This window comes from Carassius auratus, unplaced genomic scaffold, assembly GCF_003368295.1.
Source record: "Carassius auratus strain Wakin unplaced genomic scaffold, ASM336829v1 scaf_tig00028583, whole genome shotgun sequence".
Taxonomy (NCBI): Eukaryota; Metazoa; Chordata; class Actinopteri; order Cypriniformes; family Cyprinidae; genus Carassius; species Carassius auratus.
In genome coordinates this window covers 222,530-248,429 of record NW_020525705.1, presented here as the reverse complement: position 1 = coordinate 248,429, position 25,900 = coordinate 222,530, and the positions used below count along the sequence as shown (strand labels likewise).

General features: G+C 35.4%; 2 protein-coding genes across 2 annotated transcripts; one reads left to right on the top strand and one right to left on the bottom strand.

Moving 5' to 3' along the window:
* Positions 1 to 1,262: 1,262 nt before the first annotated feature.
* On the bottom strand, positions 1,263 to 14,720 carry LOC113079584 (neuroserpin-like). The gene is made up of 9 exons (XM_026251826.1): positions 14,617 to 14,720; positions 6,051 to 6,320; positions 5,578 to 5,808; positions 4,408 to 4,602; positions 3,567 to 3,771; positions 3,331 to 3,440; positions 2,927 to 3,013; positions 1,860 to 1,949; positions 1,263 to 1,600 (listed from the first exon to the last, which is right to left on the bottom strand). The coding sequence occupies exons 2-9, from the start codon at positions 6,301 to 6,303 to the stop codon at positions 1,527 to 1,529; spliced, it is 1,245 nt and encodes a 414-aa protein (XP_026107611.1). The 5' UTR covers positions 6,304 to 6,320; positions 14,617 to 14,720; the 3' UTR covers positions 1,263 to 1,526.
* A 357-nt stretch (positions 14,721 to 15,077) lies between these two features.
* LOC113079573 (programmed cell death protein 10-A-like) lies at positions 15,078 to 24,716 on the top strand. The gene is made up of 8 exons (XM_026251811.1): positions 15,078 to 15,215; positions 18,893 to 19,047; positions 20,363 to 20,416; positions 21,228 to 21,345; positions 21,915 to 22,041; positions 22,748 to 22,826; positions 22,915 to 22,997; positions 24,166 to 24,716. Exons 2-8 carry the CDS (start codon positions 18,958 to 18,960, stop codon positions 24,245 to 24,247), a joined length of 633 nt encoding a protein of 210 aa, XP_026107596.1. The 5' UTR covers positions 15,078 to 15,215; positions 18,893 to 18,957; the 3' UTR covers positions 24,248 to 24,716.
* Positions 24,717 to 25,900: the final 1,184 nt, after the last annotated feature.

Here is a 25,900-nt window from a genome sequence, read left to right as displayed (position 1 = left end):
AATAAAATAACAAACTGGAACGTTATTTAAATTACTGCATAATATTGTATGTAGTTTAATAAAACAAAGAAATAATCCTATGATAATGATATACTGTAGCCTAATGAATAAAGCTACAAATATTTTAAGAACAAAGTATTGATTCTATGGCTTCCAGAATTCAACAAATAAATTTAATATTTAGTGACTAGTATCAGTGTCCCCAATCATGCTTTTTATAGAATACAGATAAAATGTAACATTAAAATGTTTACAATTTTACAATTTATACAATTTTAATTGCATTTTTTTGTTTTACTGCTTACATTTTTCTAGAAAAACTAAATTAGCAGCAACTAACAAAGGAGCTAATTTTTCAAAAAAGGCCAAACAAACCAACCATAGAAAGTTATTTGTATTTTTTGTATTATTATTTATTTGCCTAAGCTTACTGTATTCCACAGGTTAAGACAAATGTTGTGTTTCAGAAATGAACCGCACAGAGCTCCAGCTTCAATTAAGCAGGTCGTGGCAGTGGTCATCAATCAGCAGACAAAGCATCAACTAGTTTCTGTAGAAATGAAACCATTGTTCTTATCATTGCTCTGTTTGAACACTGCTTTGAGCATCTTCTCATGCTTTGAGACACATCTGACTGACATTTATCATGCAAAATAGAGCACCAGACATGTTTTGAATGTTGCAGACCTGATTCAGTATGCATTTTGCCTTTACATTAACTTCCTATGACATTAATTTGACTGTTTCCATCGAGTGCATCTGTTGTCTTTGAGGTGCACAATTCTAGTCTTCAGAAGAAGTTATTTTCAACATCAAAAGCGTGTGCTGAGATTGTGTGAACAGCACAGAGGCCTACATTTCTTATATATATATATATATATATATATATATATATATATATATATATATATATATATATATATATATATATATATATATATATCAACTCTAAAATTAAGCACCAGACGACAAGTTGAAGACATTCATCTTTATTTCTGAAATAGAGAATACAGCTGGTAATTTTTTCATCCCTTATATCAAATGCACTCTCCTCCGGTTCGCCTGAGTCTCCATGGCAACAGCGCTCCACGTACCTGTACATTCGCAACCTTTCATGAAATCAAAAACTCATATTTATATAATAAGGCATATTAGTATGTCAGCAGTATTCAGCCATGTACAAAACCAAAAAAGAGAGAAAAGAATGAAAAGACATTAAGTGAGTCTACACATAGAGAAGTGCTCACATACTTGCCAATAAATATCACTGTGTTTCTCTACAGAACACAAATATACAAGAGAAGAAACACAGGAACTTCAAATATTTACAGCTCTGTACTTCCTGGTGCGGTTAAAGCTTACGAGTATCAAAACACAGTCACTTTTATCATATAAATATCCTGTTTATATAATATTGTCTTGTGTGTTTAGAAAACCATGGCGATGTAATGAGCTTGCTTTCCGTGACGATGTTAAAGATACGCATGAACTGAGGTGAGTGTCAGATTGGGATTGCTGCTGGGCTTTCACATGTCAAAGTTATTGTCGAAGGGCTCAATGACTTCAGGGTTCATAACTCTGCCCATGAAGAGGATGGATCCTAGGAGAAAACAAAATGAGAACAATGGTTAAACATCAAATCCTGATACATTCACAGAAACAAATCTTTTTGTAAAACAGTCAGAATTTTGGGGTCATAATATAAATTCATAATAAAAGACTTCACAAGACTTCATAAAATACCTTTTCAAAAACATTTAAAAAATCGTTACCTACCCCAAACTTTTGAATGACAGTATATATATTGTTTTAATTTTTAATATGTGTTATGGTCATAGGTTTTTGAAGATGGCATGGACCTGTTTTTCTGTTTCTGATGATGAAGAAGAAGGGATGGTCAGCCATGACCTGTGGGTACAGCACCAGTGTCCTCGTCAATGCAATCATACCTGCAAAAAAGATAGTAGCTCAGTGATGTAAAACAATTATTTAGATTGAGATTTATATATATAAAAAAAAAACTTCAGTGCAAAAAGAGAATTATGTGAATTTGATGCTCTTCTACAATGAACAATAATTAAAATTCTAATTAAAAGTGATTTTTGGTGGATTTAAAATGTCTAGATGGTAAAAAAAAGTCTCATTCAATGTGTTTAGCATGACCTTTTGATAAAATATTATTAATATCTTTTATAAAAAAAATTCACAGGCAGTGCTGTGTGACCTTTATTTTATAAGAAAAGCTGTAAAACCAGAAATATATGTGTGTGTGTGTGTGTAAGTGTGAGAGAGATGGTAAGCTTAGTTTAAATTGTAAAATGCTATTTAACTGGTATAACCTTGAACATAATAATAAAATAATAATAATAATAATAATAATAATAATAATAATAATAATAATATAGAATAAGTAGATGAATAAATTAGCTGATTAAACGGTATACTATTTGAGTAATTAAACAATTTTATTTTGAAAATGGTATAATATAAACATTTAATTTTAATTTAAACCAACATAAATACATAAATAATTATTTTTAATTCCTTTTCATAATCTCAGACCTCTTTACTTGTTTTTGACGTCAATGCAGAACTGAAAACTAATATTAAAAGGAATTAAGCAACATTAAATGATGACTCCTTATTAACCTTAACTAGCCTTAATTAAAAAAGACATGTTGAACAGGAGGGGGCGCTTTAGTATGTGTTAATCTTCACAAAGCAATTTACCTAGGCTTTGAGAAAAAAAGCACAGGGAGGAAAGTAAAGGTGCACAAAAGGTACAATTGAATAATAAGAGAGCTTGAAAAAGAAACATTTTAATTAGAATTGCATAGGATGATTTGAATTGTGTAGGAAGACAGTGTGAATATTAAACGTGTAATGTAATTAGAGTAAAATGTGGCAGAATGGAAATAAAAGTCACCTGATCCTGCCGCCCCCTCGGCACCTTCCTCCGTCACCTCCAGGTAAGCCTTCTGCACAGCCTTCCCGATAAACAGATCCTGTCCATCTGTAAACAAGCAGAACATAGAAATTAAGAAGGTCACAGAATATGAAAAAAGGCTCAATATGCTTGATAAATTTTACTCAATATGCTTAACTAAATTATTTGCATATATACAGTAAAAAGATAATAGATAGATAAATGTACTAATGAAAATGTGAGTGGTGCTTGTGCGAGCACAAATCACCATCGCAATGTTGGTTTGTTGCCAGAGCAAAACAAGTGCATTACATCCTGTCCTTGAGCCGTCAATCACATCTTGAGCATTTGAGTGCATGCGTGAGCAGAATAACAGCGTTCAGTACGTGTGTTTTATGGATTACCTGTCATCTCGGCTGTCATGGCCGTCAGATCGGCATCTTTAGTGAAGATGCTCTTGATGCCCAGCTGCTGCAGTGTGTCTCTCAGATCAATCTTTTGTTCCACCTTGAACCTAAATAAATCCAAATGATGAGGACAGCGTGAACTTTGTCCAGAAACAACAAGTAACAGGTATTATATGAGTCAAATCTAAAAGCAAATGTATTGATAAGTGAAATGAAAACACTGTGTTTCTCACCTGGGCAGGTAGACCTCCACCTTCTGCCTCTTGACGTTGTTGGCCCACTCGTCCAGCAGCTGGGCTTTGATGATGGGCTCCAGGGAGGCCAGAGGAACCTCCTGACGGGGCAGAACCATCATCATACTCATGTCTTCACCTTCATAGAGCATCTCCAGCACCTGGTACACTCCACCCGCCTCTGTGGTGCCATCGCTGAACTCTCCTGAGGATGAAGGACATGGTGAGGTTAGTGATTAGAACGGTCTGTTTGAGGATGGAAAGATCTCTCTCTCACTCTCACTCTCTCTCTCTCTCTCTCTCTAATATATATATGCACACACACATACTGTATATATACACGTATACACACACACAAACACATGTACATCTTATTATCCATTTTTTTTCTGGTTTTAGATTTAGTTAACAATAATAACCCTGAGATAGAGAGCATAATTGGTGTGATTGTTATTTTTATTATCATTGTAATACTATTGTATTTTTTTTTTTTTTAAATTTTTTCTTGTTTTTGTTGTTTTTAAATAAATAACTAAACCTGAAATAAAAAAAATATATGAGCACATAAAGGTAAACTTAATGAAAATGTTTGGATTTTTTTTAAATTAATATATATTTTTTTCAATTTTTTAAATCTTTTAAAATAATTTAGTTAATTATAATAACCCTGGAGTGTGAATACATAATTTTGCCAAGTATGACATTTTTCTGGATCGACATGCTGTGTTGGATCTGAAAGAACTTATCCTATCGGCTAATCATGTAATTTAGCCTCATGTTTTAAAGTTAAGGTTATGTACTCTACCATTGTCACTGACCTCCATCTGACTGTTGAACATACCGTAATAGAAATCTCCCTGCTGGTACATCATCAAGGTCTGAACTTCACTGCCATCGTCTTTGGTGAAGGAGAAGGTTCTGGTGTTTTCTGGTCTGAACTGGTTCTTCCAGCTGCCCCTGAAGTACACTGCATTCGCCAACATGATCATAGTGGAACTGCTGAAGTCGTCCGCAGACACCAGGTTCTGGATTTTGCCTGCAATGACAAAAACTCGGACTGAAATAAACGCTGCACGTCACAATCCTCTATTTCTCAGAAGAGGAAAGACGGCATGATCTCTGCAGTGGCATAAAATCATCTCTCTTCCAAAGCTCTGGGATTTGTGCTGCTATCTGACAATCCTGCAAAGACCAAAGCTGACTGTGAGAAAATGGATCTGCCTGGAAATGGCTTGGAAATGTCATTATCATGCAGAATATGACTGATCTGCCATTATCTACTTTAGTGTCCTCCTTCACTAAACTCATATTAATTCCTCTTAACACCATCTATTCATTTTGAAGAGAGTTTTAGTTGAAAGTAAAATCATTCTAAATGGGATTATAAACTATGACTGTATTCAGTTGTTAAATGGCATATAATCTAAAAGGTAAACATTTATATATATATATTCCAGCACAAACGGTTCAAAGGTTTGAGAAAATATTACTTTTATTCATCAAGGATGCATTAAATTGATGATAATTGACAGTAAATACATTTGAAACATATATCTATTTTAAATAAATGTTCTTTGGAACTTTCTATTCATCAAAGAATCCTAGTATTTTAGGCATTTTAAATGTGATATATTATTTCAGATATTTCTGATTTTACTTTATTTAAACAAATACATACAGCCTTGCAGAGCACAAGAGACTTCTTTCAAAAAAAGTACAAAAATCTCACAGACCCCAAATTTAAGGGTAATGCAAGTAGATAACTATATATAAGAATTTCCTGAATTCTACTCTACGTTTGTTAGCTTCGAGGCCATCTGTATAATTCTGCTTGTACCTATAAAAGAAAAAAAACCTTTTCACTACATCCCAACTTTCAAAGTCAGTAGGAAAGATGTTAATTCAAGAATAAAAACGTTTTCAAGCCATTTAGTCAGGTCTTAGTAAATAACAAAGATACTATTTCAAATACATTAAAGCACTCTTTTCTCTGTGATGATAGATGACCTACTCTCCGTGTGGTTCAGCACCCAAGAGTTGATGCGATCAGCCACAGCTTCTGATTGGCTGAAGTCCACCGTCTCCACCTCCGCTCTGAAGTACTTCTTCATGAGCTGCAGGAAGTCCTCGCTGAAGTGAACCCCCGTCTGCAGAAAGAGGGAGTTGGCCAGCCGTACCACGTACTGCTCTTCGTCTGCGGACAGGGCCTGGGTCAGGTTACTCAACAGAGAGAACTCCTCATCTGAAGCAGGTGAAGACAACAAGAAAAGGGTTTTTGTACAATGTGATGCAATATTACAGTCGTGGAAGTAATAATCCCATTCAAAATTCTGAATCTCTCTAAACCTGTCAAGAACATGTCAAGGGTCATACTTCTGGAGAAAGTGATTGTGAAAAAGTGGGTGGTCGCTGTTGTAGCCAATAAGAAAAACTCAAAAGATTAAAGAGAACAGGTACTATATGTTACACAGATGAGATAACTACCTTCTCTGAATTGACTGTAGCCCACGGCCTGTCTGATCTCCTCTAAAGAAGAGCCGCGGGCGCCCAGCTCCACCATGCCCAGAGCCAGGGCCACGCTCAGGGGCGAGAAGATGATGTTCTCCTCTCCCTCTGTGATCTGGAGCTGGTGGTACAGTCTGACCGAGAACTCTGCCGTCACATCCTCGGGAACGTCTGCCGCCTGACTACCGCACCCCTGTAGAAGCATCAGCGGCAAGAGTCCGAGCAGCAACATGGTGAACGAGGGACGAGCTGAAGAGAGAGAGGAGAGAAAGAGTGAGTCAGGTCAGAGAGAGAAGGACATCTATATCATGAAAAATAGGTTCTATATTCTAACATATTCTAACACTCACAATGCAAAACTTCCTTGATCAGCCAGAATATTTATGGAAACTAAAGGCTGGTATATATATATAAAAAAAAAATATGCATTTACTGTAGCAGACGCTTTTATCCAAAGTGACTTACAGTGTATTCAGGCTATCAATTTTTACCTATCATGTGTTCCCGGGGAATGAGGGGTGACCCCCAACAATCTCAACCATCTGGTAGAAGCCAGTCTAAAAAGGACGATCAGGACAGTTGACAGGCCATTGCTGCGTGTCGTCACGGAAGCTTATAATTTTCACTTTTTTTTAAGACTTGCCACTTGCCAATTTAAAAATCCAAAAGCGTTTAAAGCAAACACAAATCTCAACTTAAAATAACTGTCATGGAAAGTATGTTCGTAAAATGAGTATTATATTGGATGCATTCATTGTCTCTTAAAGTGACCGTGCCTAATTTACTGTAGCTACTAGCTGCTGTAATGTTAATCCAATGAAAAAAATAAATAAAAAATAAAAAATAAAATGAAAGAAAGAAAGAAAGAAAAGCACTAACTGTAAACATTTTTGAAATTGTATTTTTTTTTTTTTTTATGTAAGTGAGTATAGCAAAATAAAGCGAACTGTGGCATATTATACCCATAACATTTTCATACAGTGGATTACTAGTGAAATTGATATATATATATTTGGGACCAATTATTATTCACACTTTGACCTCACCATGTTTTGCTTACGTGTTTTTCCCGGAATTGCTTATGCAACCTTTTCACACCACAAACTGAACAAAATTAATCATTGCTTGGAAATTGGTCAACAAAGTTGACCAATTTTGTTTGACCAAAGTTTAGTTTGATTGTAATCCATTACATATCTTCTATCAAAATTATCTGATATTAGGATGATATTAAGATGAATTTGTTCTTGTAATATTTTATTACCATTTTCTTAACTATAGCAAATAAACTGTGATAATGTGAGAAATGTTGAAGGTGTCTGAATAAATTTTGGCTTGACTGTATATTTAATTTTTACAGTGAAGACTATGCAGTGCTATTTTACATTTAATTATTCGGTTTTTTTATACCTGGACACTTACAAACTTGAAAAAACTTTAAAACATTGTGTAAATAGCACAAACAAATAAACAGAACAAACATACAAATTAAACACTTTCAAGCAGGGCCCACTGGTACAACCTGCACCGGGGCCCCGCTGACCCCAGCTACGGCCCTGATGACCACAAACTCAGCTTCAGACTGTGATTCAGTCCAGCAAGAGGATATCAAACATGAGCCCATTCTAAAACACATTGCTTAATTGTCATGTGTCACAAAGACCTTGACGAATTTAAAGTCACCCATTTAGCGTTTGAAGCCCAGTTTTTATTTTTTATTTTTTTACTGCAATCAGTTTGAATTTAAAAAGCTGTGTTGTGTTTTTTTCAGCCCTAAAGGCTAGAGGTTTAAGGCTTAAAGAACCAAACCATTGTTGGTAGCCATTGACTTTCCATAGTAATAAAATACTCTGTAAGTCAATTTCTTACAATCAACTGTTTGCTTTTGGTGACTTTTACTGAATCCATTTGTAATGAATCACCTTTATTTACAGTACATGGGGGAATTAAATTGTGTTTGTATTGTTACAGTTACTGGTGCAATTTGACATTAATAATGTATGAAATTTGAGAATAACCTGTTTCACTCTGCATAATGCACCACATAATGGAAGTTAATAATGGATGTGCAGCCACGGCTCAATGGACCAGCATATACCTGCTCATGCAATTGAACAAACCCACATATCCACAGATATAGCTCTACCTTCATCCTCGCATAGCACAGTCTCAGTGCTTTAGTCGTTGCCTGGCAACAGTGTTTTCCACACAAACCAAGAATGCATGGGAGAATGTGGCCTTGTGCCACTGTGATGTAGAGAGAGAGAGAGAGAGAGAGAGAGAGAGAGAGAGAGTGAACAGGTTGAGCTGAAATGTGTGTAAATGCAGTGTGGGGAACAAGAATGCACTATGTAAAAGTCTAGAACTTGATGTGTGCACAGTTTGTTTTGTGGTATTTGGTCTGCCCTTATGGGAAGTTGTGGCCTAATGGTTAGAGAGTCTGAGACTTGTAAACCAAGGTCGCGGGTTTGAGTCTCGGTAGTCTTGGTTGTTCTAAACCTGTATGATTTTTTTTCTCGTATGAATAATAATAAAAAAAAAACCTTAGTGACAGCAGTGACATTGGACCCACCAATTGAAATGCTGCCATAAACTTTATTATTAACTCAGTGGCTGTGTTGCCGTGCAGTTGCTAGTGTGTTATGTGTGATTGGCAGGGTGTTGTTTTGTTGTTGCTAGGGTGTTATGGGTGTTCAAAAGTCCTAGGGTGATTTAAGATGGTATTTAAATCTAAAATCATCTGAAGCACTCCGGTCATCTGTTCTCATTCCTTGAGCTTTCCTGATCTCTCAGGACCTGAACACTGGATCTTGGATTGTCTTGTGTAACTGGACCTGACCCTGGTGATCGAGGTCTGGACTGAAAAACAGATGGCCGCTTGTGAGCGGTGGGGACAAGAGAAGGTACACGTGAAAACAGCACCAGCCTGCACCTGCCTGACCTTTTGCTCACCTGTGCCAAGTTCTGGACAAAGGTCTGCCCGCCACCTGGGAGAAGTCAACGAGACCACCAACCACACTAATGGACCCAACCAGACAGAAATCAGCAACCAAGAAATCCTGAGCTGTCCTTTCTGGTCTGCCAGGTGAAAATAATATGCTGCAAGATACCATTAATGAGGTATAATTTATAGCATAAAAGTGAGGAATGAGTTAGCCGGCAGAGTTTAATAGTTTTGAAACTGCAAGTGTTTTTATAACCTCAATGCACTGATATCTAAAGCAAAGTCGAGTCAAGCTTCTGCTCAAGTGAAATCAAGCTTCAAAGTGCCACAAAACACTATTCCTTTCACACATGTACAGAGCAATTGCTCTAAATATGTCCTATATCCTCCCAACTGCCTTCAAAACTGTACTAACAAGCACATAGTCAAGATGTTTCTGAAACGGGGGCAGCGTAGGAGACCTTTTCTAGGTCTTCCTTTTTTACGCTTTTCATTTTGAGCTGGAGCTGAAGCACAAGAGAGCAGAAGGACAAAGAACACGGCTTGCTAGACTATAGCTAGCAGCATCATGAATGTCCATGCTGGATAGCCATGCAAATAACCAATACAACTTAATGAATGCATGCCGTTTCTAGTGAAGTTGACCTAGTATGTCTTACTGGTAAATGTAGTAAGAAGCCAAGTGGAAACACCAGAGAAAAAGACTAAGACTGCATTTATTTAATCACAAATACAGTTGTTACATTGTTATGAAATATTACATTTATTTAATTATGTTATGACTGCATTTATTTAATCACAAATACAGTTGTTACATTGTTATGAAATATTACAATTTAAAATAACAGTTGTCTATAATATTATATATTTAAATGTAATTAATTCCTGATGGCAAAGCAGCAGCCATTATTCCAGTCTCCAGTGTCACATGACCCTTTATATATATATATATATATATATATATATATATATATATATATATATATATATATATATATATATATATATATATATATATATATATATATATTATTCATTTAATTTAAATTTCTACAATTGCAAATCCTTTCTTGACAAATTAGAGGACAATTCGTGATATTGACAAAAAACCTGAGAAGCATTACATTTGCTCTTCATTTAATCGCACTGCTTGGTACAAGAAACAACTAAGGCATTTCAGAGATCTCCGTTTTCCTTTTTCTTTTCTTAGTTTTACATTTTTCATCTTTAATAAGGGAGGCAATTCAAAGCAAACAAACATGGTTTTCCATCAAGTTCGGAACGGAGCTCTTATTTCCCAAAGATGATCGTTCATTCATACAAACGGATCTGCCATCATCAGAGCGAGAAACACAGTTGGTGGCACCAGAACACTCGATCTACATCCATCAGCCTCCTTTATCCTGACAGGATGGCCCAGATAGAGCAGAGCATGCTGGGGAAACTGCCATCGCTCTCCCATCCTGGCTCCAGAAGCCTCCAGAGGACAGACCCAGTGGTGCAGTGCTATTTCGATGGGGACACGGAGAAACAGGACGCTGCGGAGCAGGATTTGACAGCAGGTGAAATGTCATGTACATTGCGGGATTGGAACGAGACCAAATATTCAGATGTAAAGCTGCAGATGAGAAGACACTAGTTGAGGAGTTTAAGAGCCATGCAGCGACACCGCAGAGGTGTGAGAGATCCACTGGAGACCAGAGAAGAGCAAGACATGGGCCAGCTTTAATTAAACTCTATTAAAGCAATCAACACCCACAGGAACCAAAGCACTGTAATCACTCTGATCTTCATCCTCAGGTAGAGAAATAGATGCAGGAAACTGAGCTAAACGGGCATATGAAGTCTTCAAACAGGTTTTACTGCCTTCAAGTGCACTAGGGAAATTATATCATTTATCAGTACAATTGTATAACTGTCATTCATTTCTGTTTTTTAGAAGCTTTTTGAAAAAGTCTGACCACTAAAATGAGCACTTAACAATGTAGTGGCATTTCTATTATCCAAACATTTAAGTTCTTACAAAATTGTTAATGAGCCCATTAAGCATGCAGAATCATTGAACTCAATTCTTCATGGTTTCCATCTCAGTCTGCTGGGAAAAGTTCCCAGAACCAAAGAGATCCAGATTGTATGGGTTTACAGTAGGCAAGCTCTCATCCTGCCAGCGGTCCTGTATCACTCAGGTCAACACATGACAGCAGGCGTCTATCATTAGAGGGTTAGCATCTGCCTCGTCCTCCTGACAGCGTTGTGGCAGAGGTTCAGCGTAAGAGGCTTTAACCGCAGTATGTGTGTGATATGATCTCCTTCGATCTCCACTGTCACAGCGGTCCAACAACACTGCCCAATAAACAAATCCGGGCCAAAAATCACTGCCACCATAGAGAGCACCAGACTGATGCACGTCGCATCCTCAGTTGCTTTTCAGCAAAAATCAAGCATTTCGCTCGCATAGCATACTACAATTTATAATGACAACATAGTGATGAAAAATCATCATAATAGTTGTTATAATAGCTATAACCCACATCTTGACCAAATAATACCTGTTTTTTAATGTATATATTTTTGGTTCCACAGAAGAGGGGTCTGGAATGGGAAAACAGAATGATCATTTTCAAGTGAACGGATTCTTTGAAACAGCAGGTTATCGGAGTTTGGCTCTATGTCCTCCAGCAACACAAGTTCAACAGCAGAGTCACTTCCTCCATGTGCTGACGAGAGAAGACGTGACTCAGAAATGCAGACGCCCTTCAACAAACCCTCACGGACTGCTCAGACGCTTCAGATCTCCACATCAACTCAGGAAATGCTTATCAGCAGCAGAGACAGCTATAATCAGCAATGCTCCTATTGATGCATCGAAAAGTCCTACAATTTAAACTGCTAAATAAAAAAAAAATTATTTAAAAAAATCTGGCTTCACTTGAGCTTACTAATAAAAATAGTAAAATAATAAATCAGATATTTTAAATAATTATCAAATAGAAATGTTAAAAATTTATTTCTAAAAAAGAACATTAATAGAAATATGAAACTACTTAAAGTCCTAAAAATAATCTAATAATGATAATGCAAATATATCAAGTATTTAAATATAAATAACATATTAAATAACAAGCATACCATTGCTTACTAAATATTAAAATAGTATGGGTTCACATCAGCTTATTATTAAAAACAATTAAGAAAAACAAATAAATAAAAAACCCAAATATAACAATTAACTATAACTATGTTTTTTAAAAAAAAGGTTAATTTTGTTAATTTTGACTGCGCTTAATTGCACATAAGACTATGATACAATTGCATGCCAACTTTAAAAACCTAAGCAAAGGTTATCAGATAAATTAGTCTCAGCATATATTAATGTTTAATAGCAATTTATTCTTAAATTAATAAATTATATTCAAGGAAAACAGCCTTAATTTTATACACAAAAATCATATGTTATGAATCATATGTGATCTTCCACAATTCATCCACACCATGGAGTGTGGATTTTGTCTTTTCTTATTTAGCTTCCTGTGAATCTCCTTAGTATTCCTTACTATTTAGCATTGCACAAATCTAATGGATTATTACTGATGGAATCTTCTCAGAAGCAGAGAAATGATTGGTCCATGTTGGTCTGCTTTCTGCTGTAGGGCACGTTTAGCAGATGCACTTCACAGGCTTGACACATAACTGAACAGAGATCAATAACTGGAGCTTTGCATATGTTAGGAAAGGCCATCACAGATGCTCAAGGAACATGTTCAGAGAGCAACAGTGAAGTTCAGTATATTCTGCACACACTTAGTGACACAGCCTTTGAGAGAACGCAGATGTTTTTAAAACTCTTTATGCCATCTGTGCTGTCCTGAGGCCAAGAGACGAGTGTTAGCGAGAAGACACAATCCCTGGGTTTCTGTCGGCCTCGCCAATGATGAAATCTGACAATGAGCCAACTCATTTAAACTCCAAAAATCACATACTAATCCAGTGTTCAGTGAAAACATCAGCCAAAACATCAATCAAATGAATTTAAAACTAATTAAAAAATAAGTCTAAATGAAAAAGAAAATTTTATGAAAAGAAAATGTAAATCTGGACACAAAAAACTACTATACCTATTTAAAGAAAAAAAAAAAAAAAGTGTCATCCACCATGCAAAATTAAATATAATATAAAAATAAAAAAAAAACACTTTGTGAAATATAATGTGAATACTTGTTTGTGAAAGTAACAGCACATTTTTTTAATATTATTTATTTTATTAAAAAAAAAATCACATACTAATCCAACAGCAAAACATCAGCCAAAGCATTGATCAAATAAATTTGTTTGGACACAAAAACCTATTTCAACATTTTAAACATATTTTATCATCCACCATGCAAAATAAAACACAATAACATAAAATAATAAAATAAAATAGCTAACCAACGTTCTTCAGTGTTATATTTTTTTGCAGGTAGATTTACAATCCTTTGGCTTATGGACTTTTTTTTAACCATTATTATGACCAATTTTAACCGATGCTTGTGTTATTCTCATCCTTTTTTAGAAAACCTTGTGCAATATTTCATATCTTGTGTTGCTAACAGTGTCAGTACATTTGAGAAAGCACTTGAACTGTCACTGTTATTCATTCTTTTAAATAAATGGCTCATGCACGCCTGCAAACCAGCAATCAATCTGGGAATCAATATCCACTGATTGGATGTGACCACCAAGGAGTTCACATGTATGTGTGTGTGTGTGTGTTTCCATTCCATTTCCATGGAATTCCATTCCAACCACTTTGCACCTTTATGCAGCTTGTTTTTTCACCGTTGTTGCTTTCTTAGTTTTCTCTCTTTCCTAATCCTTCTCCTATCGATCCCTTGCTTTCATTGCCTCCCGACTCAAACCGATTGCACTTTAACACCTCATTTTCCCTCCCCTCTACTTAGTGGCCTCCTCTCTCTTTCTGTCTCTCATATAGTCCAGATTACACATACTCTCCAACACACCTGATCTCCATGTGAATGCGTCGCGCAGAACAAACCAGCTTTTTCACACCAGCAGTAGTGAGGGGGGCACATTCTCCGTTCTGCTTTCCCTGCGTGTCTCATTTACAGAAACATGAAATAGGATTTTCTTGCAGGAGGTGATTTACGCATCCCTTCCCCCATGCCCAGATGTGTGCATGCCTGTGCTATCCATATTCAATACAAACATTTTAATGATTAAATCCAGGGTTTAAACATAGAAAATGAAGATAAAGCCAAGAATATGATGATATTTCCTTCAGCAAGGATTATGATGGTTCATTTTGATGTTTTTGGTTATTTCTACAAAATTAAATTGTTTTGTGCAGAATGTATCTGAATTACATGCAAAACTGCAAATGCCAAAATGAAATGTTATGAATGTAAAATTTCAGGAAGGTTAAATGGATAATGTACAGACCCATCACTTGTTAAGGAAATTCACATCTGCACACCCTCTCTTGTAGAAAATAAGCCCATCATACCAAATACAACGCACTAATGAATTATAAAACTTGAAGGATACATTTTGGATAGATGTCATTTGGATTACATGAATAGACGATGCGTGGATAGCTCTTACCTTGAGATGTCAGAGAGATGCTGATGCTCCGGTCTGCTGATGTTAAATCTGCTAGTCTCTGCTTCTTCACACACCTTTATTGTAAGAAACAGTCCAGCCCCTTTTCTCTTTTGATTGGTCAGGCGTAACGTTCGCTTTAAATTGGCAGTCATTTTGACAGACTTGTTTGTCTTTTATTTGTTACCTTTAGCGTGCTATCTTTGTATTTTGCATTAAATGTAACAACTAATTAAATAAATAAATATTAACCATATAAATATAAATGCTGCGATATGTCGAAACAGACGCCAGTCTCTTGACTGTGAGGTTTTAAAATAGCGGTTATGGGAGTTGTAGTTTTTAGTCAAGCCTCTGGGTTTAGCATTGCATCGTTTGAGGTCTTCTAAATTGACTACAGAACGTCACACCTCGCGTCGTTCTATCCCCTGGCTGTTTGCTGATTGGCTCTCGCCGACACGTAGCCCCGCCCCTCGTTCTTTAGATTGGTCACGCAGAAAACTTCCGTCTTTGGCGAGCGATTCCACACAGAAAAGAAAATATTCAAAAGAGTTACCGAGCTAATCAGGAGTCAAATAAACATTACTACGAGCTTCACGCAGGTAGGAGAGGCTGAAAACACATTTTGTAATTTCAACCTGTTATTAACGGTGTTCATTTCGCTGCGATTTCTATGAAAAAAAAAATTAGTTGGCAGTTACCTAACGTTAGCTAGCAGTGACTTTAGCAATCCAGCTAATCAGACCCTCACAACAGATCAGAAACTAAGAAAAGTAATAATGTTTAAATTTGATTGATTATATGTTTTGTCCAATGCCAGGTAGCCCATCTCAGATCAGTATTTTCCAGGCTTCAAACTGTAATGTGGAGTAAATCCGGTTTAAAGACCGCAAAAGTTAGGCCTGCTGAAGACGAGATGTAATTAAACAACAATCAGGTTTAGAATGACAAAATTTACCACGAAATAGCCTTTGATCTTATACCAATCAGTAATCAGAATCAGATTACATAGCTGTTATATCATTACAAATGTTGAAGTATTGAAATCCTAGATCTATTTCAGATCGGATATGAGAATTAGGCAGTTGTTACAGTGTTTCACACAACTGCAGTTTTGATAAATATGATGACGTCACATTTGGGTGTTAACCACTGATCTATATATGTGTGTGTGTGTGTGTGTTTGTGTGTATATTATATATTATACATCAGTGGTGTTAACCTGAAACATCTCGATAGCTTGAATCAGTCTGGCAAATGCTTACGGCGTTGGATTGATAAATGGATTTATTTTAGAGTTTTGTAGGTAAGCTGTCACCGAGTTTGTGTTTCTGTCGATGATCAGATCTTTCTTATAAATGGAATTGAGACTAGTTTTTAGAGAGCTCAGTGTCACTGTTTTGATGTCCCTCAGAATTGTTATCCACTTATATAAGAGGCAGAAAAAGATCAAAGTAAGAAGATTCGTTTATATTGTGTGAGAAAAAATGGCTAGACTGATGGAAAATGTTGTTTGGAAAATGAAAGGAGACCTGAGTTGCCTGGAGAAGATGTATACGGTATAATATAGAAACATTTTCATGGCTTTTGTAGTTATTAACTCATTTCTAATTAGTGATTATTGATCTTCTAAAATGTGTGTGTGTATAAAGATAGATAGATTTATATTATTAGATAGACATTATTATTATTATTGCAACATTTATTTATAATCTTGAATGGAATAAATGTTTGTTTTAAATCACATTAGAAGACATTCTCAAAGATTTTAATGGTGTGGAAAATTATTTGTTATATGACTACTTGAAAAATTTAATTGATTCATAACTATTATATGTATAAGCCAGCTATATGATTCTATGATTTGAGCCAGCTTTTCGACATCAGATTGAGAAACCATTGTATTCTGACTTTTTCTTTTTGAAAGGTGATTTTAGTGGATTTTTTTTTTTCATCTTTTGAGTAAAGTGGCAGTTCTTATATATAAAAATAATATTGAAATTATTACTATTCACTCAAAATTCACTAACAGAAATGCAACAGTGTAATAAACTAAATCAAAAATAATATTATCATGCATAGCTGCTTAATTTAATAATGCTGTTGTTTATTAAATGGCAGAATTTTTCCTTACTTGACAGTGAATATGTTGACTAACTTTCTTTAGCTTAATTAATCTTTTATGCATTTATATGGTGACAATGTAGTATAGGTGGATATAATTCAGGATTCACCTGCGTTAGGGCGTTTCAGTGCCAAGGTCAGACTCTGACTAGAGACTCTATAGGAATCAGGTGTTGGTTGGCCTTTGTCAGGAGGAAAAAGGTGCGCTATTATAATGCATGTGTAACCTGGCAACCATGTTTTATAAGAGGAGTGCTGGTATTTCCAACCATAGTCCTGCTCTATGTGATGACATCACAGCGATCCCAGATAAGGCGCTTCCCAGCGCGGGGCCAAAGGCCTTCTGATCAGCTGGGAATGACTCGGCCTCCTGTCAGTTAGTCTCAATCAACAGCATTGAGATAAGCGTGCCTCACTTTCAGTGGTTTGTAATGTTCCCTGTAGCTTGAGAGGAACCGTGACCTTATAACAACAAGCGCTATTGTTTCACACGTGTCGGGTGAAGGAATAAACACGTTGGCATGTTGTTGTGGATGTTGAGAAAAATAAGGTGACTCGAGGCCTGTTCACACCAACATCCATACTTCAGTTATAATGATAATCAAATTGAGGAACAATATTGTTGGAATCATTTAAAAAATTGATTTTTTTTTTCAGCTGATGACAAAAACAATGACAGCCAATCAGAATCAACTCAAGCATTTAAAGAGGCAGGAGACATAACTACAGCTCATGCTTATAATAAACAAAAAATCCTATAATGTTGTAAAGAAAATGCTCTACTGTACTATTTAATATTATAAATAAATATTTTTCATATAAAATAAATATTTGCCAAAATATTTTTGAATCTAAAATCGATTATGTTCCAAATTTGAAGTTGTTATTACAAAAATTGAGTTTTTTTTACTATTTTGTATTTTTTTTTTTTTCTGTCACGGTATTACTTCTATCACAAAATATCTACCAAATATGGAACTTTGAGAATTTTCGAAAATGTTTTGTCAAGATCAGAAAAAAAGTTTTAATGATAAAATATTGCAGTTTTTTATGTTTTTAAAATTTTGCAATCTGACTCTTAACATCGCCCACCGGGGGAGGAGAATAAGCCCACACCATAACTACGGTAACGACTGATATTGTTGGATCCATTTTCAGAATGATTTTATTCTAGCTGAAGAACGTTTAAAAACATTGACAACCAATCAGGATCCACTCGAGAATTTAAATCAGTAGACGATAAAACTGCAGCATGTACTTATAATAAACTGAAGATTTTCGTACGTTAGTGTGAACACTAAATTGCTCCCCTTTCGCTTTGTGAATGAGTTTTTATTTGCTATAGGCATGTGACTGTGTCAAATTTTCATGTTGCGATTAAATGCTAATGCTTTTATCACGGTATATGGTATTATAAGTGTTGACATCAGGTTTAATAACTTTTTTTCTTATAACAGAAACAAACGGAACATTTAAAAACAATAAAGCAATACACAAATACACACAAAAATGTATAAAGTAAATAATTTCACAAAGATTAAACTGCAAAAGAATTATAAAGACCAATAGTAAAATCTAATTAGTTAATCTTATTTAATGCACTAACATTAACAATGAGCAATAGCTACATTTGCTACAGAAGTTAATTAAATTTATTCGTGGTTAATCTTTGTTAAAAAAATACAGCTGCTAGTTCTTGTTAGCTCGAATTCGTTAAATAGCACAGTAGCAACTATTGATTTTAGCAACGTGTTATTAAATATTAAAATTAACTAAGATTAATGAATGTTTAGCATAATTTTTCATTGGCAGTTTATGTTTTACTAATAAATTAACTAATGGGGCCTTAATGTATAAAGTATGACTGAACAATAAAGTATCAAAACATCATTATATTCCTTGGTCTGTACAACATGATAGGGCTAATTAAAAATCTTTCTAATGCATGTCTTGGAAACAGCCTTGATTTTTCTTTCACTGGCCACATCTCTCATTCCTTTAATTTTAAGGGGCGTAAATCTCAATGAAAACTTGTTCTTTTCCCACAGCTATCACCTCTACCTTTTGAACACAGTTTGAAAATGTTGTTTCCTTAACAGTAAAATTAATTCCCGCTACCCTTTTATAATCACTTCCTCATTGGGTTTTCTTTCAGCGATTGTCTGGGAGCCCCCAGGAGTGAATGACGCTCCCCCCATCCCTTCCCACGCCCTGACGAGGATGACAATGGAAGAGATGAAGAATGAAGCGGACGCGACCTCGATGGTATCCATGACGCTGTATGCTGTGATGTACCCTGTCTTCAATGAGGTACGGTGGTTAGTCCCCGGTAGGAGAGAGTTCAGTGATGGTTGAGTTGACACAAACTGAAGCTCAGATGCAAATGATGCACACCCTCGTGCTCAGGACGGACTACACACGGTCACACTGCTCTCTTTCTGTCCTGAGAACACTAGGTCTGGATGCTTTCACATTATTTGAACAGACTGAACGATAAGAAGATAAATGAAGTTATCATTAATGTTTTTAACATAAATATGAAATGTCCTTTTCATTTTTACAACACATTGAAGAACTAACTTAAGATGAGAACGTTTAATTCAGTTGATTTCAGCTTTCCAATGATATGAGGACTGCATCAGCATTGGAATGTGAATAACTAAAACAAAGAACTTTGCTAAGTTGGACTTGTAAAAATGAAAATAATAATAATTTATTTCAGCAGTTAGTTTCTTTGGTACAATTCTTTCAATTTATTGAGAAGTTAGAAAAAGAAATACATTTGTGTGACATTGTCTTTTTTTTGTAGCTAAATAATTGCTTTAAGTTAAATATTAAATATTACATTTGGCTGTTTTCAATGTCTTTCAATATAAAATACACCGTTTAAATTTATTAGTTGTAATGTGTGTAAATTTAGAATAAAATTCAACTGACTGCCTGCAAAATGTACGTATTTCAATGTATTTATCTGCTTTGTTTTTAACTTTAATAACATTTTGTAGTATCACTTTTATCTTTTAGGTTTAAACTGTGTATTATTTTGTGTCCAAGTTCTAAGAAAAGCACATTTTATATTTTAAATATTTTAGTTTCTAGATTGTAACACAAGCTTCCAAAAATGTAGGGTTGGTAAGATTTTTAAAATGTTTTTTTTTTCAATGAGTCTTTTAAGCTCAACAAGCCTGCATTTCTTTGATAAAAAAATACAGTAAAACTGTAATATTGAGAAATATTCTAAAAAAAAAAAAAAAAACATTATAAATGTATTTTATTCCTGTGATAAAAGCTGAATTTCAGCATCATTCCTCCAGTCTTCAGTGTCACATGATCTTCATAAATCATTCTGATATACTAATTTGCTGCTCAAGAAACATTTTATTTTAAAATAGAAATCTATTTAACATTATAATCTTCATATATATGTGCACAGTTAACACACAGCCTACATGTACTTCTGAGGATCAATTAGATTCTGTTTAATTAGAGGTAAAATCTACACCTTCAGCCAACTATATTCCATTTGAATGTGGTGATAATGACTGTGTGTTATGTGTGCGACACTGAAACCAATCGGCCTTCTTCATCTTGCAGTAAATTCAAATGGCTTTTGTGTGTCTTACAGCTGGAGAGAGTAAACCTGTCTGCTGCACAGACTCTGAGAGCAGCTTTCATAAAGGTGAGGAAATAAGACACCGTTCAGTTATTAGCATTTCTTCTACTTAATTTGTATTTTTATTTGTATTATTGTGTCAGAAAATCTGAAGAATTTAATCTACATCAAATAGAAATCAAACCGGATCCCATTTATTTGTTCCTGGATTAATCAGTTATCAGCATGTTATTTTTTCATAATGTAGTAACTGCTCTACCTCTAAAACGACTTTCCTTTTCTGCTGATGTCATCAGGGCCAGAAAATAATGCTAGTCAGAAGTCAAGTAGCTATATAAGGAGTAGTTTCTATTTTCCTTGCTCTCTTGGAAGAGCAACTTTGCCTATTCAGCACCTTTGCCTATCCCAATGCATCTGATCATAGCAGAGCTCCTAACATTTTAATTATAAGGACCAGAGAAAGTTAGTCACGAGGAACAGTTCTGCACCTTGACTAACATTATAAATGAATCACAGGGGAGGAAAAAGTTTTGATTAGGAGTCTTCTGGGTTTCTTACCACAAGATTTCAGAAAGAAAGTCAAGAAGAAGAAAGTTTCAGGAGCCGCAATATTGTTGTGTAACAGTCATATAAATCATAATGCTAGAAGACAAATCATGAAAGCGCTTTGAGGTTTTTATTTTTCTTTGCCTAATAGAAGATCGATTGAAAGTCAATATTTAATCAAATGAAATGATGTCTTAAGTTTGAAGAGATGAAAAGTTTGATATATGGATTCATAATTCAGCTCGTGTCAAATCTTTATAAGACTGATTTGCTGCTTGCTTTGTTTGTGGTTGCGCTGGACTGACTCGTGCTCTGGGTTTGTTCACGTCAGGCAGAAAAGGAGAACCCGGGACTGACTCAGGATATCATCATGAAAATTCTGGAGAAGAAGAACGTGGAGATCAACTTCACCGAGTCTTTATTACGAATGGCTGCCGACGATGTTGAGGGTGTGTATGATGTTGCACATTTTCGAAGAGGAGAATACTGTCTGTATGGTTTGCAATGCAAAGTGTAGTTAACGTTGCGGCCTCGTGCCTCTAGGGGGCGCTGTTTCCTCATGAATTAAACCCCAGGAATGACTGCAAACTATTTTCCCTCATAATTTGATCTTGTGCAAGTGTTTTTGACATTTATACTGCTAATGAATGCGCAGACACGCACCGGGTTTCCAGATAAATGCTCACTTGTGTTGATTTGAAATGTAAAGAATAATAAATGTACTTCCTAATTTAATCCAAGCCCATTTTAAAATCCTCGTTTTGATCTTCCTGCTGTAATCTATCCTTGTAAACGCTGTGTTTGTGAGGTGCCTGACTGTGTTACCGTACTTTACAGGATAATCTAGAATTGTTCAGGGGAACGCATTCGAGTTTCTCTGATGGCTGTCAAAAACCAGTGAAAGTAGTTAAAAGTTCCATTATGTCTTTAAGTGTAGCGCATGTTAATGGTAGGCTATTAGAGGCAAGTGTTTCTGTGGTGACTGAGTGTTTCCTGTGGGCGTGTTCTTTGTGTGCAGAGTACAAGATTGACAGGCCTGAGCGGGAGTTCCAGGACCTGAATGAAAGAGCTCGCGCTCTGAAACAGATCCTCAGCAAAATCCCTGATGAGATCAACGACCGAGTCCGTTTCCTGCAGACAATCAAGTAAGAGCGTTTTTAGGACCACAAATACTCACAAAAAGTTTCACTTACCTTTGTTTTTTATCCCTTTGCATCATGGTTTGTCTTTCATTACATCAGTTTTGGCGTGTGCATGTGCCCTGACAGAGTTTCTTTAATATTTGAAGTCAATATTTGACAACTGGTTCATATTTTACCCAAAATCCAAAAGAAGAAATATGATGGGAAGCCTTTTTTTACATTTTTTTTATGAAGAGTAATAGGATTTTGATTTCTTTTCCCTTCTTTCTTATACCTTTTGGGGTGAAATTTTATTTTTGACAGTTCTAAAATTGTCATAAATTGTAATAATGACTTTTCAAAAACTCCCGTGTGTGTCTGTGTAAGTAAGCACTCTGTGAAAAGTGTGAAGCGAGGATCATTGTAGCCAGTGTTGAGCGTGTGAACACAACAGCCAATCAGAGGTGTTTAAAAATCCTCTCAAAAATGCTCAGAATACTAGCAGAAATCCTGGCATTGTCATATTTTTTTACATTTCCCTACCGACATCTGTACTTTCGACAATCCTAGTTGTATGTAAAAAAAGAACAGGAAAAGTTAATATTAACATTGAAATCTTGTGTATTCATCTCTATTCCTTTTCCCTGATCAAGGTCATAAATATTGCTGATAAAAAGCAAAAAACGTCACCTGATTGAGACATTCATACAGTATGTCTGATTTTTCACAGAGATATAGCCAGTGCCATAAAAGAACTGCTGGACACAGTGAACAACGTCTTTAAGAAATACCAGTATCAGAACAGAAGGGTAAGTGACCCACACACACACACACACGCTGTCATTATGAGATGGATGCAGTCTGTATACTGTATAACATCATCTTTGTGTTTTCCAGGCACTTGAGCATCAGAAGAAAGAGTTTGTCAAACACTCCAAAAGCTTCAGTGACACTCTGAAAACATACTTCAAAGACGGAAAGTATGGACGCTTTTAAGAATTACCTCATTATCTTCACCTGTTTTGCTTTTTTTCTTTGCAAAAAAAGTTCTTTCATATTTGAAACGGCAAGTTCTTGGTAGTATGTCAACACAACAGAAACATTCAAATTAAATAAATGACAAATCCATAGGCGAGGCTTCAGATAAGCAGTGTTGTGGTTTTAATGATTTGTTATGAACTAAATAACATAATAATGTTTGATTAATTTTAATCATTTTTTGTAAAAAAAAAAAAAAAAAAAAAGAATTATTGAGAACCAGCTTCAACATAATTCATTATTTTGTTGCTTTTTACATTATTTTCAATAAAGCATGGAGAAATGTGGCATATTAAAGTAAAAACTATAACTTAAGTACCTTGTAGACGTGTGTGTGTGTTAGATAACATAAATAATAGAATAAAAAAATTTGGGCTCTATAAGATTTTTGAAAAAGGGTGCATTTATTTGATCAAACATGCAATAGGACAGTAATAATGTAAAATGTTATTTGAATTTAAAAACTTGTTTTTCATTTAAATGTATTTAAAAATGTAATTTATTCCCGTGATGCAAAGCTGAATTTTCATCATCATTACTGCAGTCTTCAGTGTCACGATCATTTAGAAATCATTCTAATATACTGATTCGCTGCTCAGGAAACATTTATAATTATTATCAGTATTAAAAACAATTTTGGGATAAATAGAGATTTCAAAGGAACAGCATTTCTAAAAGAGAACATCTGTAATATGAATGCCATTACTGACGCTTTTGATCAATTCAATACATCTATTGCACACACACACACACGCACAAAAATCTTACTGACAAAGTTTTGAACAGCAGTGTATATTATTATCACTGCATGACTTTGGAAGTTATCTATTATATTATAATAAGAGCAGAGGAGAAAATGGTTTGGTTTGGAAACTGGAGGTAATGGTTTTTGAACTCGTAATATGTGAACTTTTGGAAAATGGGCGTTTCACCCACACACAGCACTTTTTGGTATTTTTAAGCTCATTTTGAATAAAGTGTTAACCTAAACCAGGTCTTTGCCTGAAAAAAGCCCTGGAATTTCACTGCATAGCATTTATGATTTCATATACATCATTAGTTCGTGTTCAAATGTAATTTGTGTTTCTTCCCTCTACGTCTTTGTTCCAGGGCAATAAACGTGTTTACCAGTGCCAACCGGCTCATCCACCAAACCAACTTGATACTGCAGACCTTCAAAACTGTTGCGTAGGAGTCATATAAATGTTTTTTTTAATATAACCTTTATATGAACAATGTAAAAAAAAAACACAAAAAAATCCTCTGGACTGTAATTTATGATTCTTGTCTCCTGGCGGTAACACATATGACAAGATGGCTTCTCTTATGTTTCTAACCCCATCTAAATCTAATCTTCATGAGCTGGAGTGACCGCCCAGAGTTTCTCATATCTGAGCTTTAAAGTCACGCTATTGCTGTGGAGGCGCTCTCGCTTGCTTTCTCCTCCTGTCTCGCTTCCGACGTGTTTCGTTCTGTCTGGTCAGTCCAAAAGAAAGCCAAATGCCTGGGGGCCTTAACGGGACGGGACACGGGGCGTCCAGACGTGCTTGTAAATGCTGGGGTTTAGCTGTCTCCTGCTTTGAACTTGAATGAAAGATGTATATTTAATAGATATTTGGTAACAGAATTGTTCAAATAAACACAGCACATGTCAAACTCAAGATTTTGGTTTTTTTTATTTATTTTATTTTTTCGGCCTCATTTCAGCCTAAAGATATGCTAAGGTAGGCATCACTATTACTATATCTCATACTTTTGAGTCAAAAGCCTTAACCTCAAGTGTTAAGCTTTGGTTGCACATGGGGCATAATTGATAATTCGGTCATGCTAATAAAAACATAGACTGACTTTGTAGAAGGGACATGAGCGTGCACAAATATAAGTAGTTTTTTTCTTGTTTTGTCTTTTACTGAATTGAAACTTAAATCCATTTAAGATTTTTTTTTCTAAAACAAACTTTACAGCCAATCAAAATCCATCCTGCTGTAACAAAGAAAGAGAATTTAAAGCATCAGACGCGCATGTGCTTAAAAAACCAGACGATACCGTTCTCTGGTGTGGACGCTTATATCGTAATCTTTCTAGTTAGTTATCCTGCTTGGTGTGAACGGGTCTTTAGACGATGTGTTGTCTGATCTAATTTAAAGTTGAACAAGATCCAAGCTTCACTTCACCACTTGAGGGTTTTTGAAACGGTGCTGTGTAACTGTAAAATGCTTTTCAGCGTCAGTGTGTCTCCAGCATCAGTGTGAACGGAGGAACACACAGTCCTCTCTCACATCCTGGTTGCTATGAAACATACCTGAGACAGAGTACTGGTAGAGAAAGGGTCACACGTGTGGGCTTTGAGATTACTCACAGTTCCTTCTTAATTTCTGGACTTACTCCTTCTCATGCCTCGCTTACGGTTTCCTTCTGACGGAAGTGCTCTTATTACTCCAGCTGCTTGAACTTGAGGTCCACAAAGTTTCGGAGACACTGGATAATAAGTGGTTAGTTTTAGGCTAGTTTAGTATTTTGTTTTAAGTCTATAGGTAAAGGTTTTGCAACATTTGTATCCACACAGCCAGTTCATTTGGTTTGGTAGATGTTTATTTTTATAGTGTTTATTCCTTCCCTTTATGATTCAAATCATTTAAAAATAAAAACTTAAAGTATGCCTCGAGGTTCCCTGAAGATTTCTGGCAATTTGTAATCTGAAGACCTTCAATGGTCCTTCTTTTCATTTTTATGACGTTTCTTCCTTCTCTTTATGATCACCGATTCCTTGAGAACCTCCAGGGTTTCTTTAACTTTTTAAACGGCACCAAGAGATTGTCCATTACTTGCACGGTTCTAAAATATG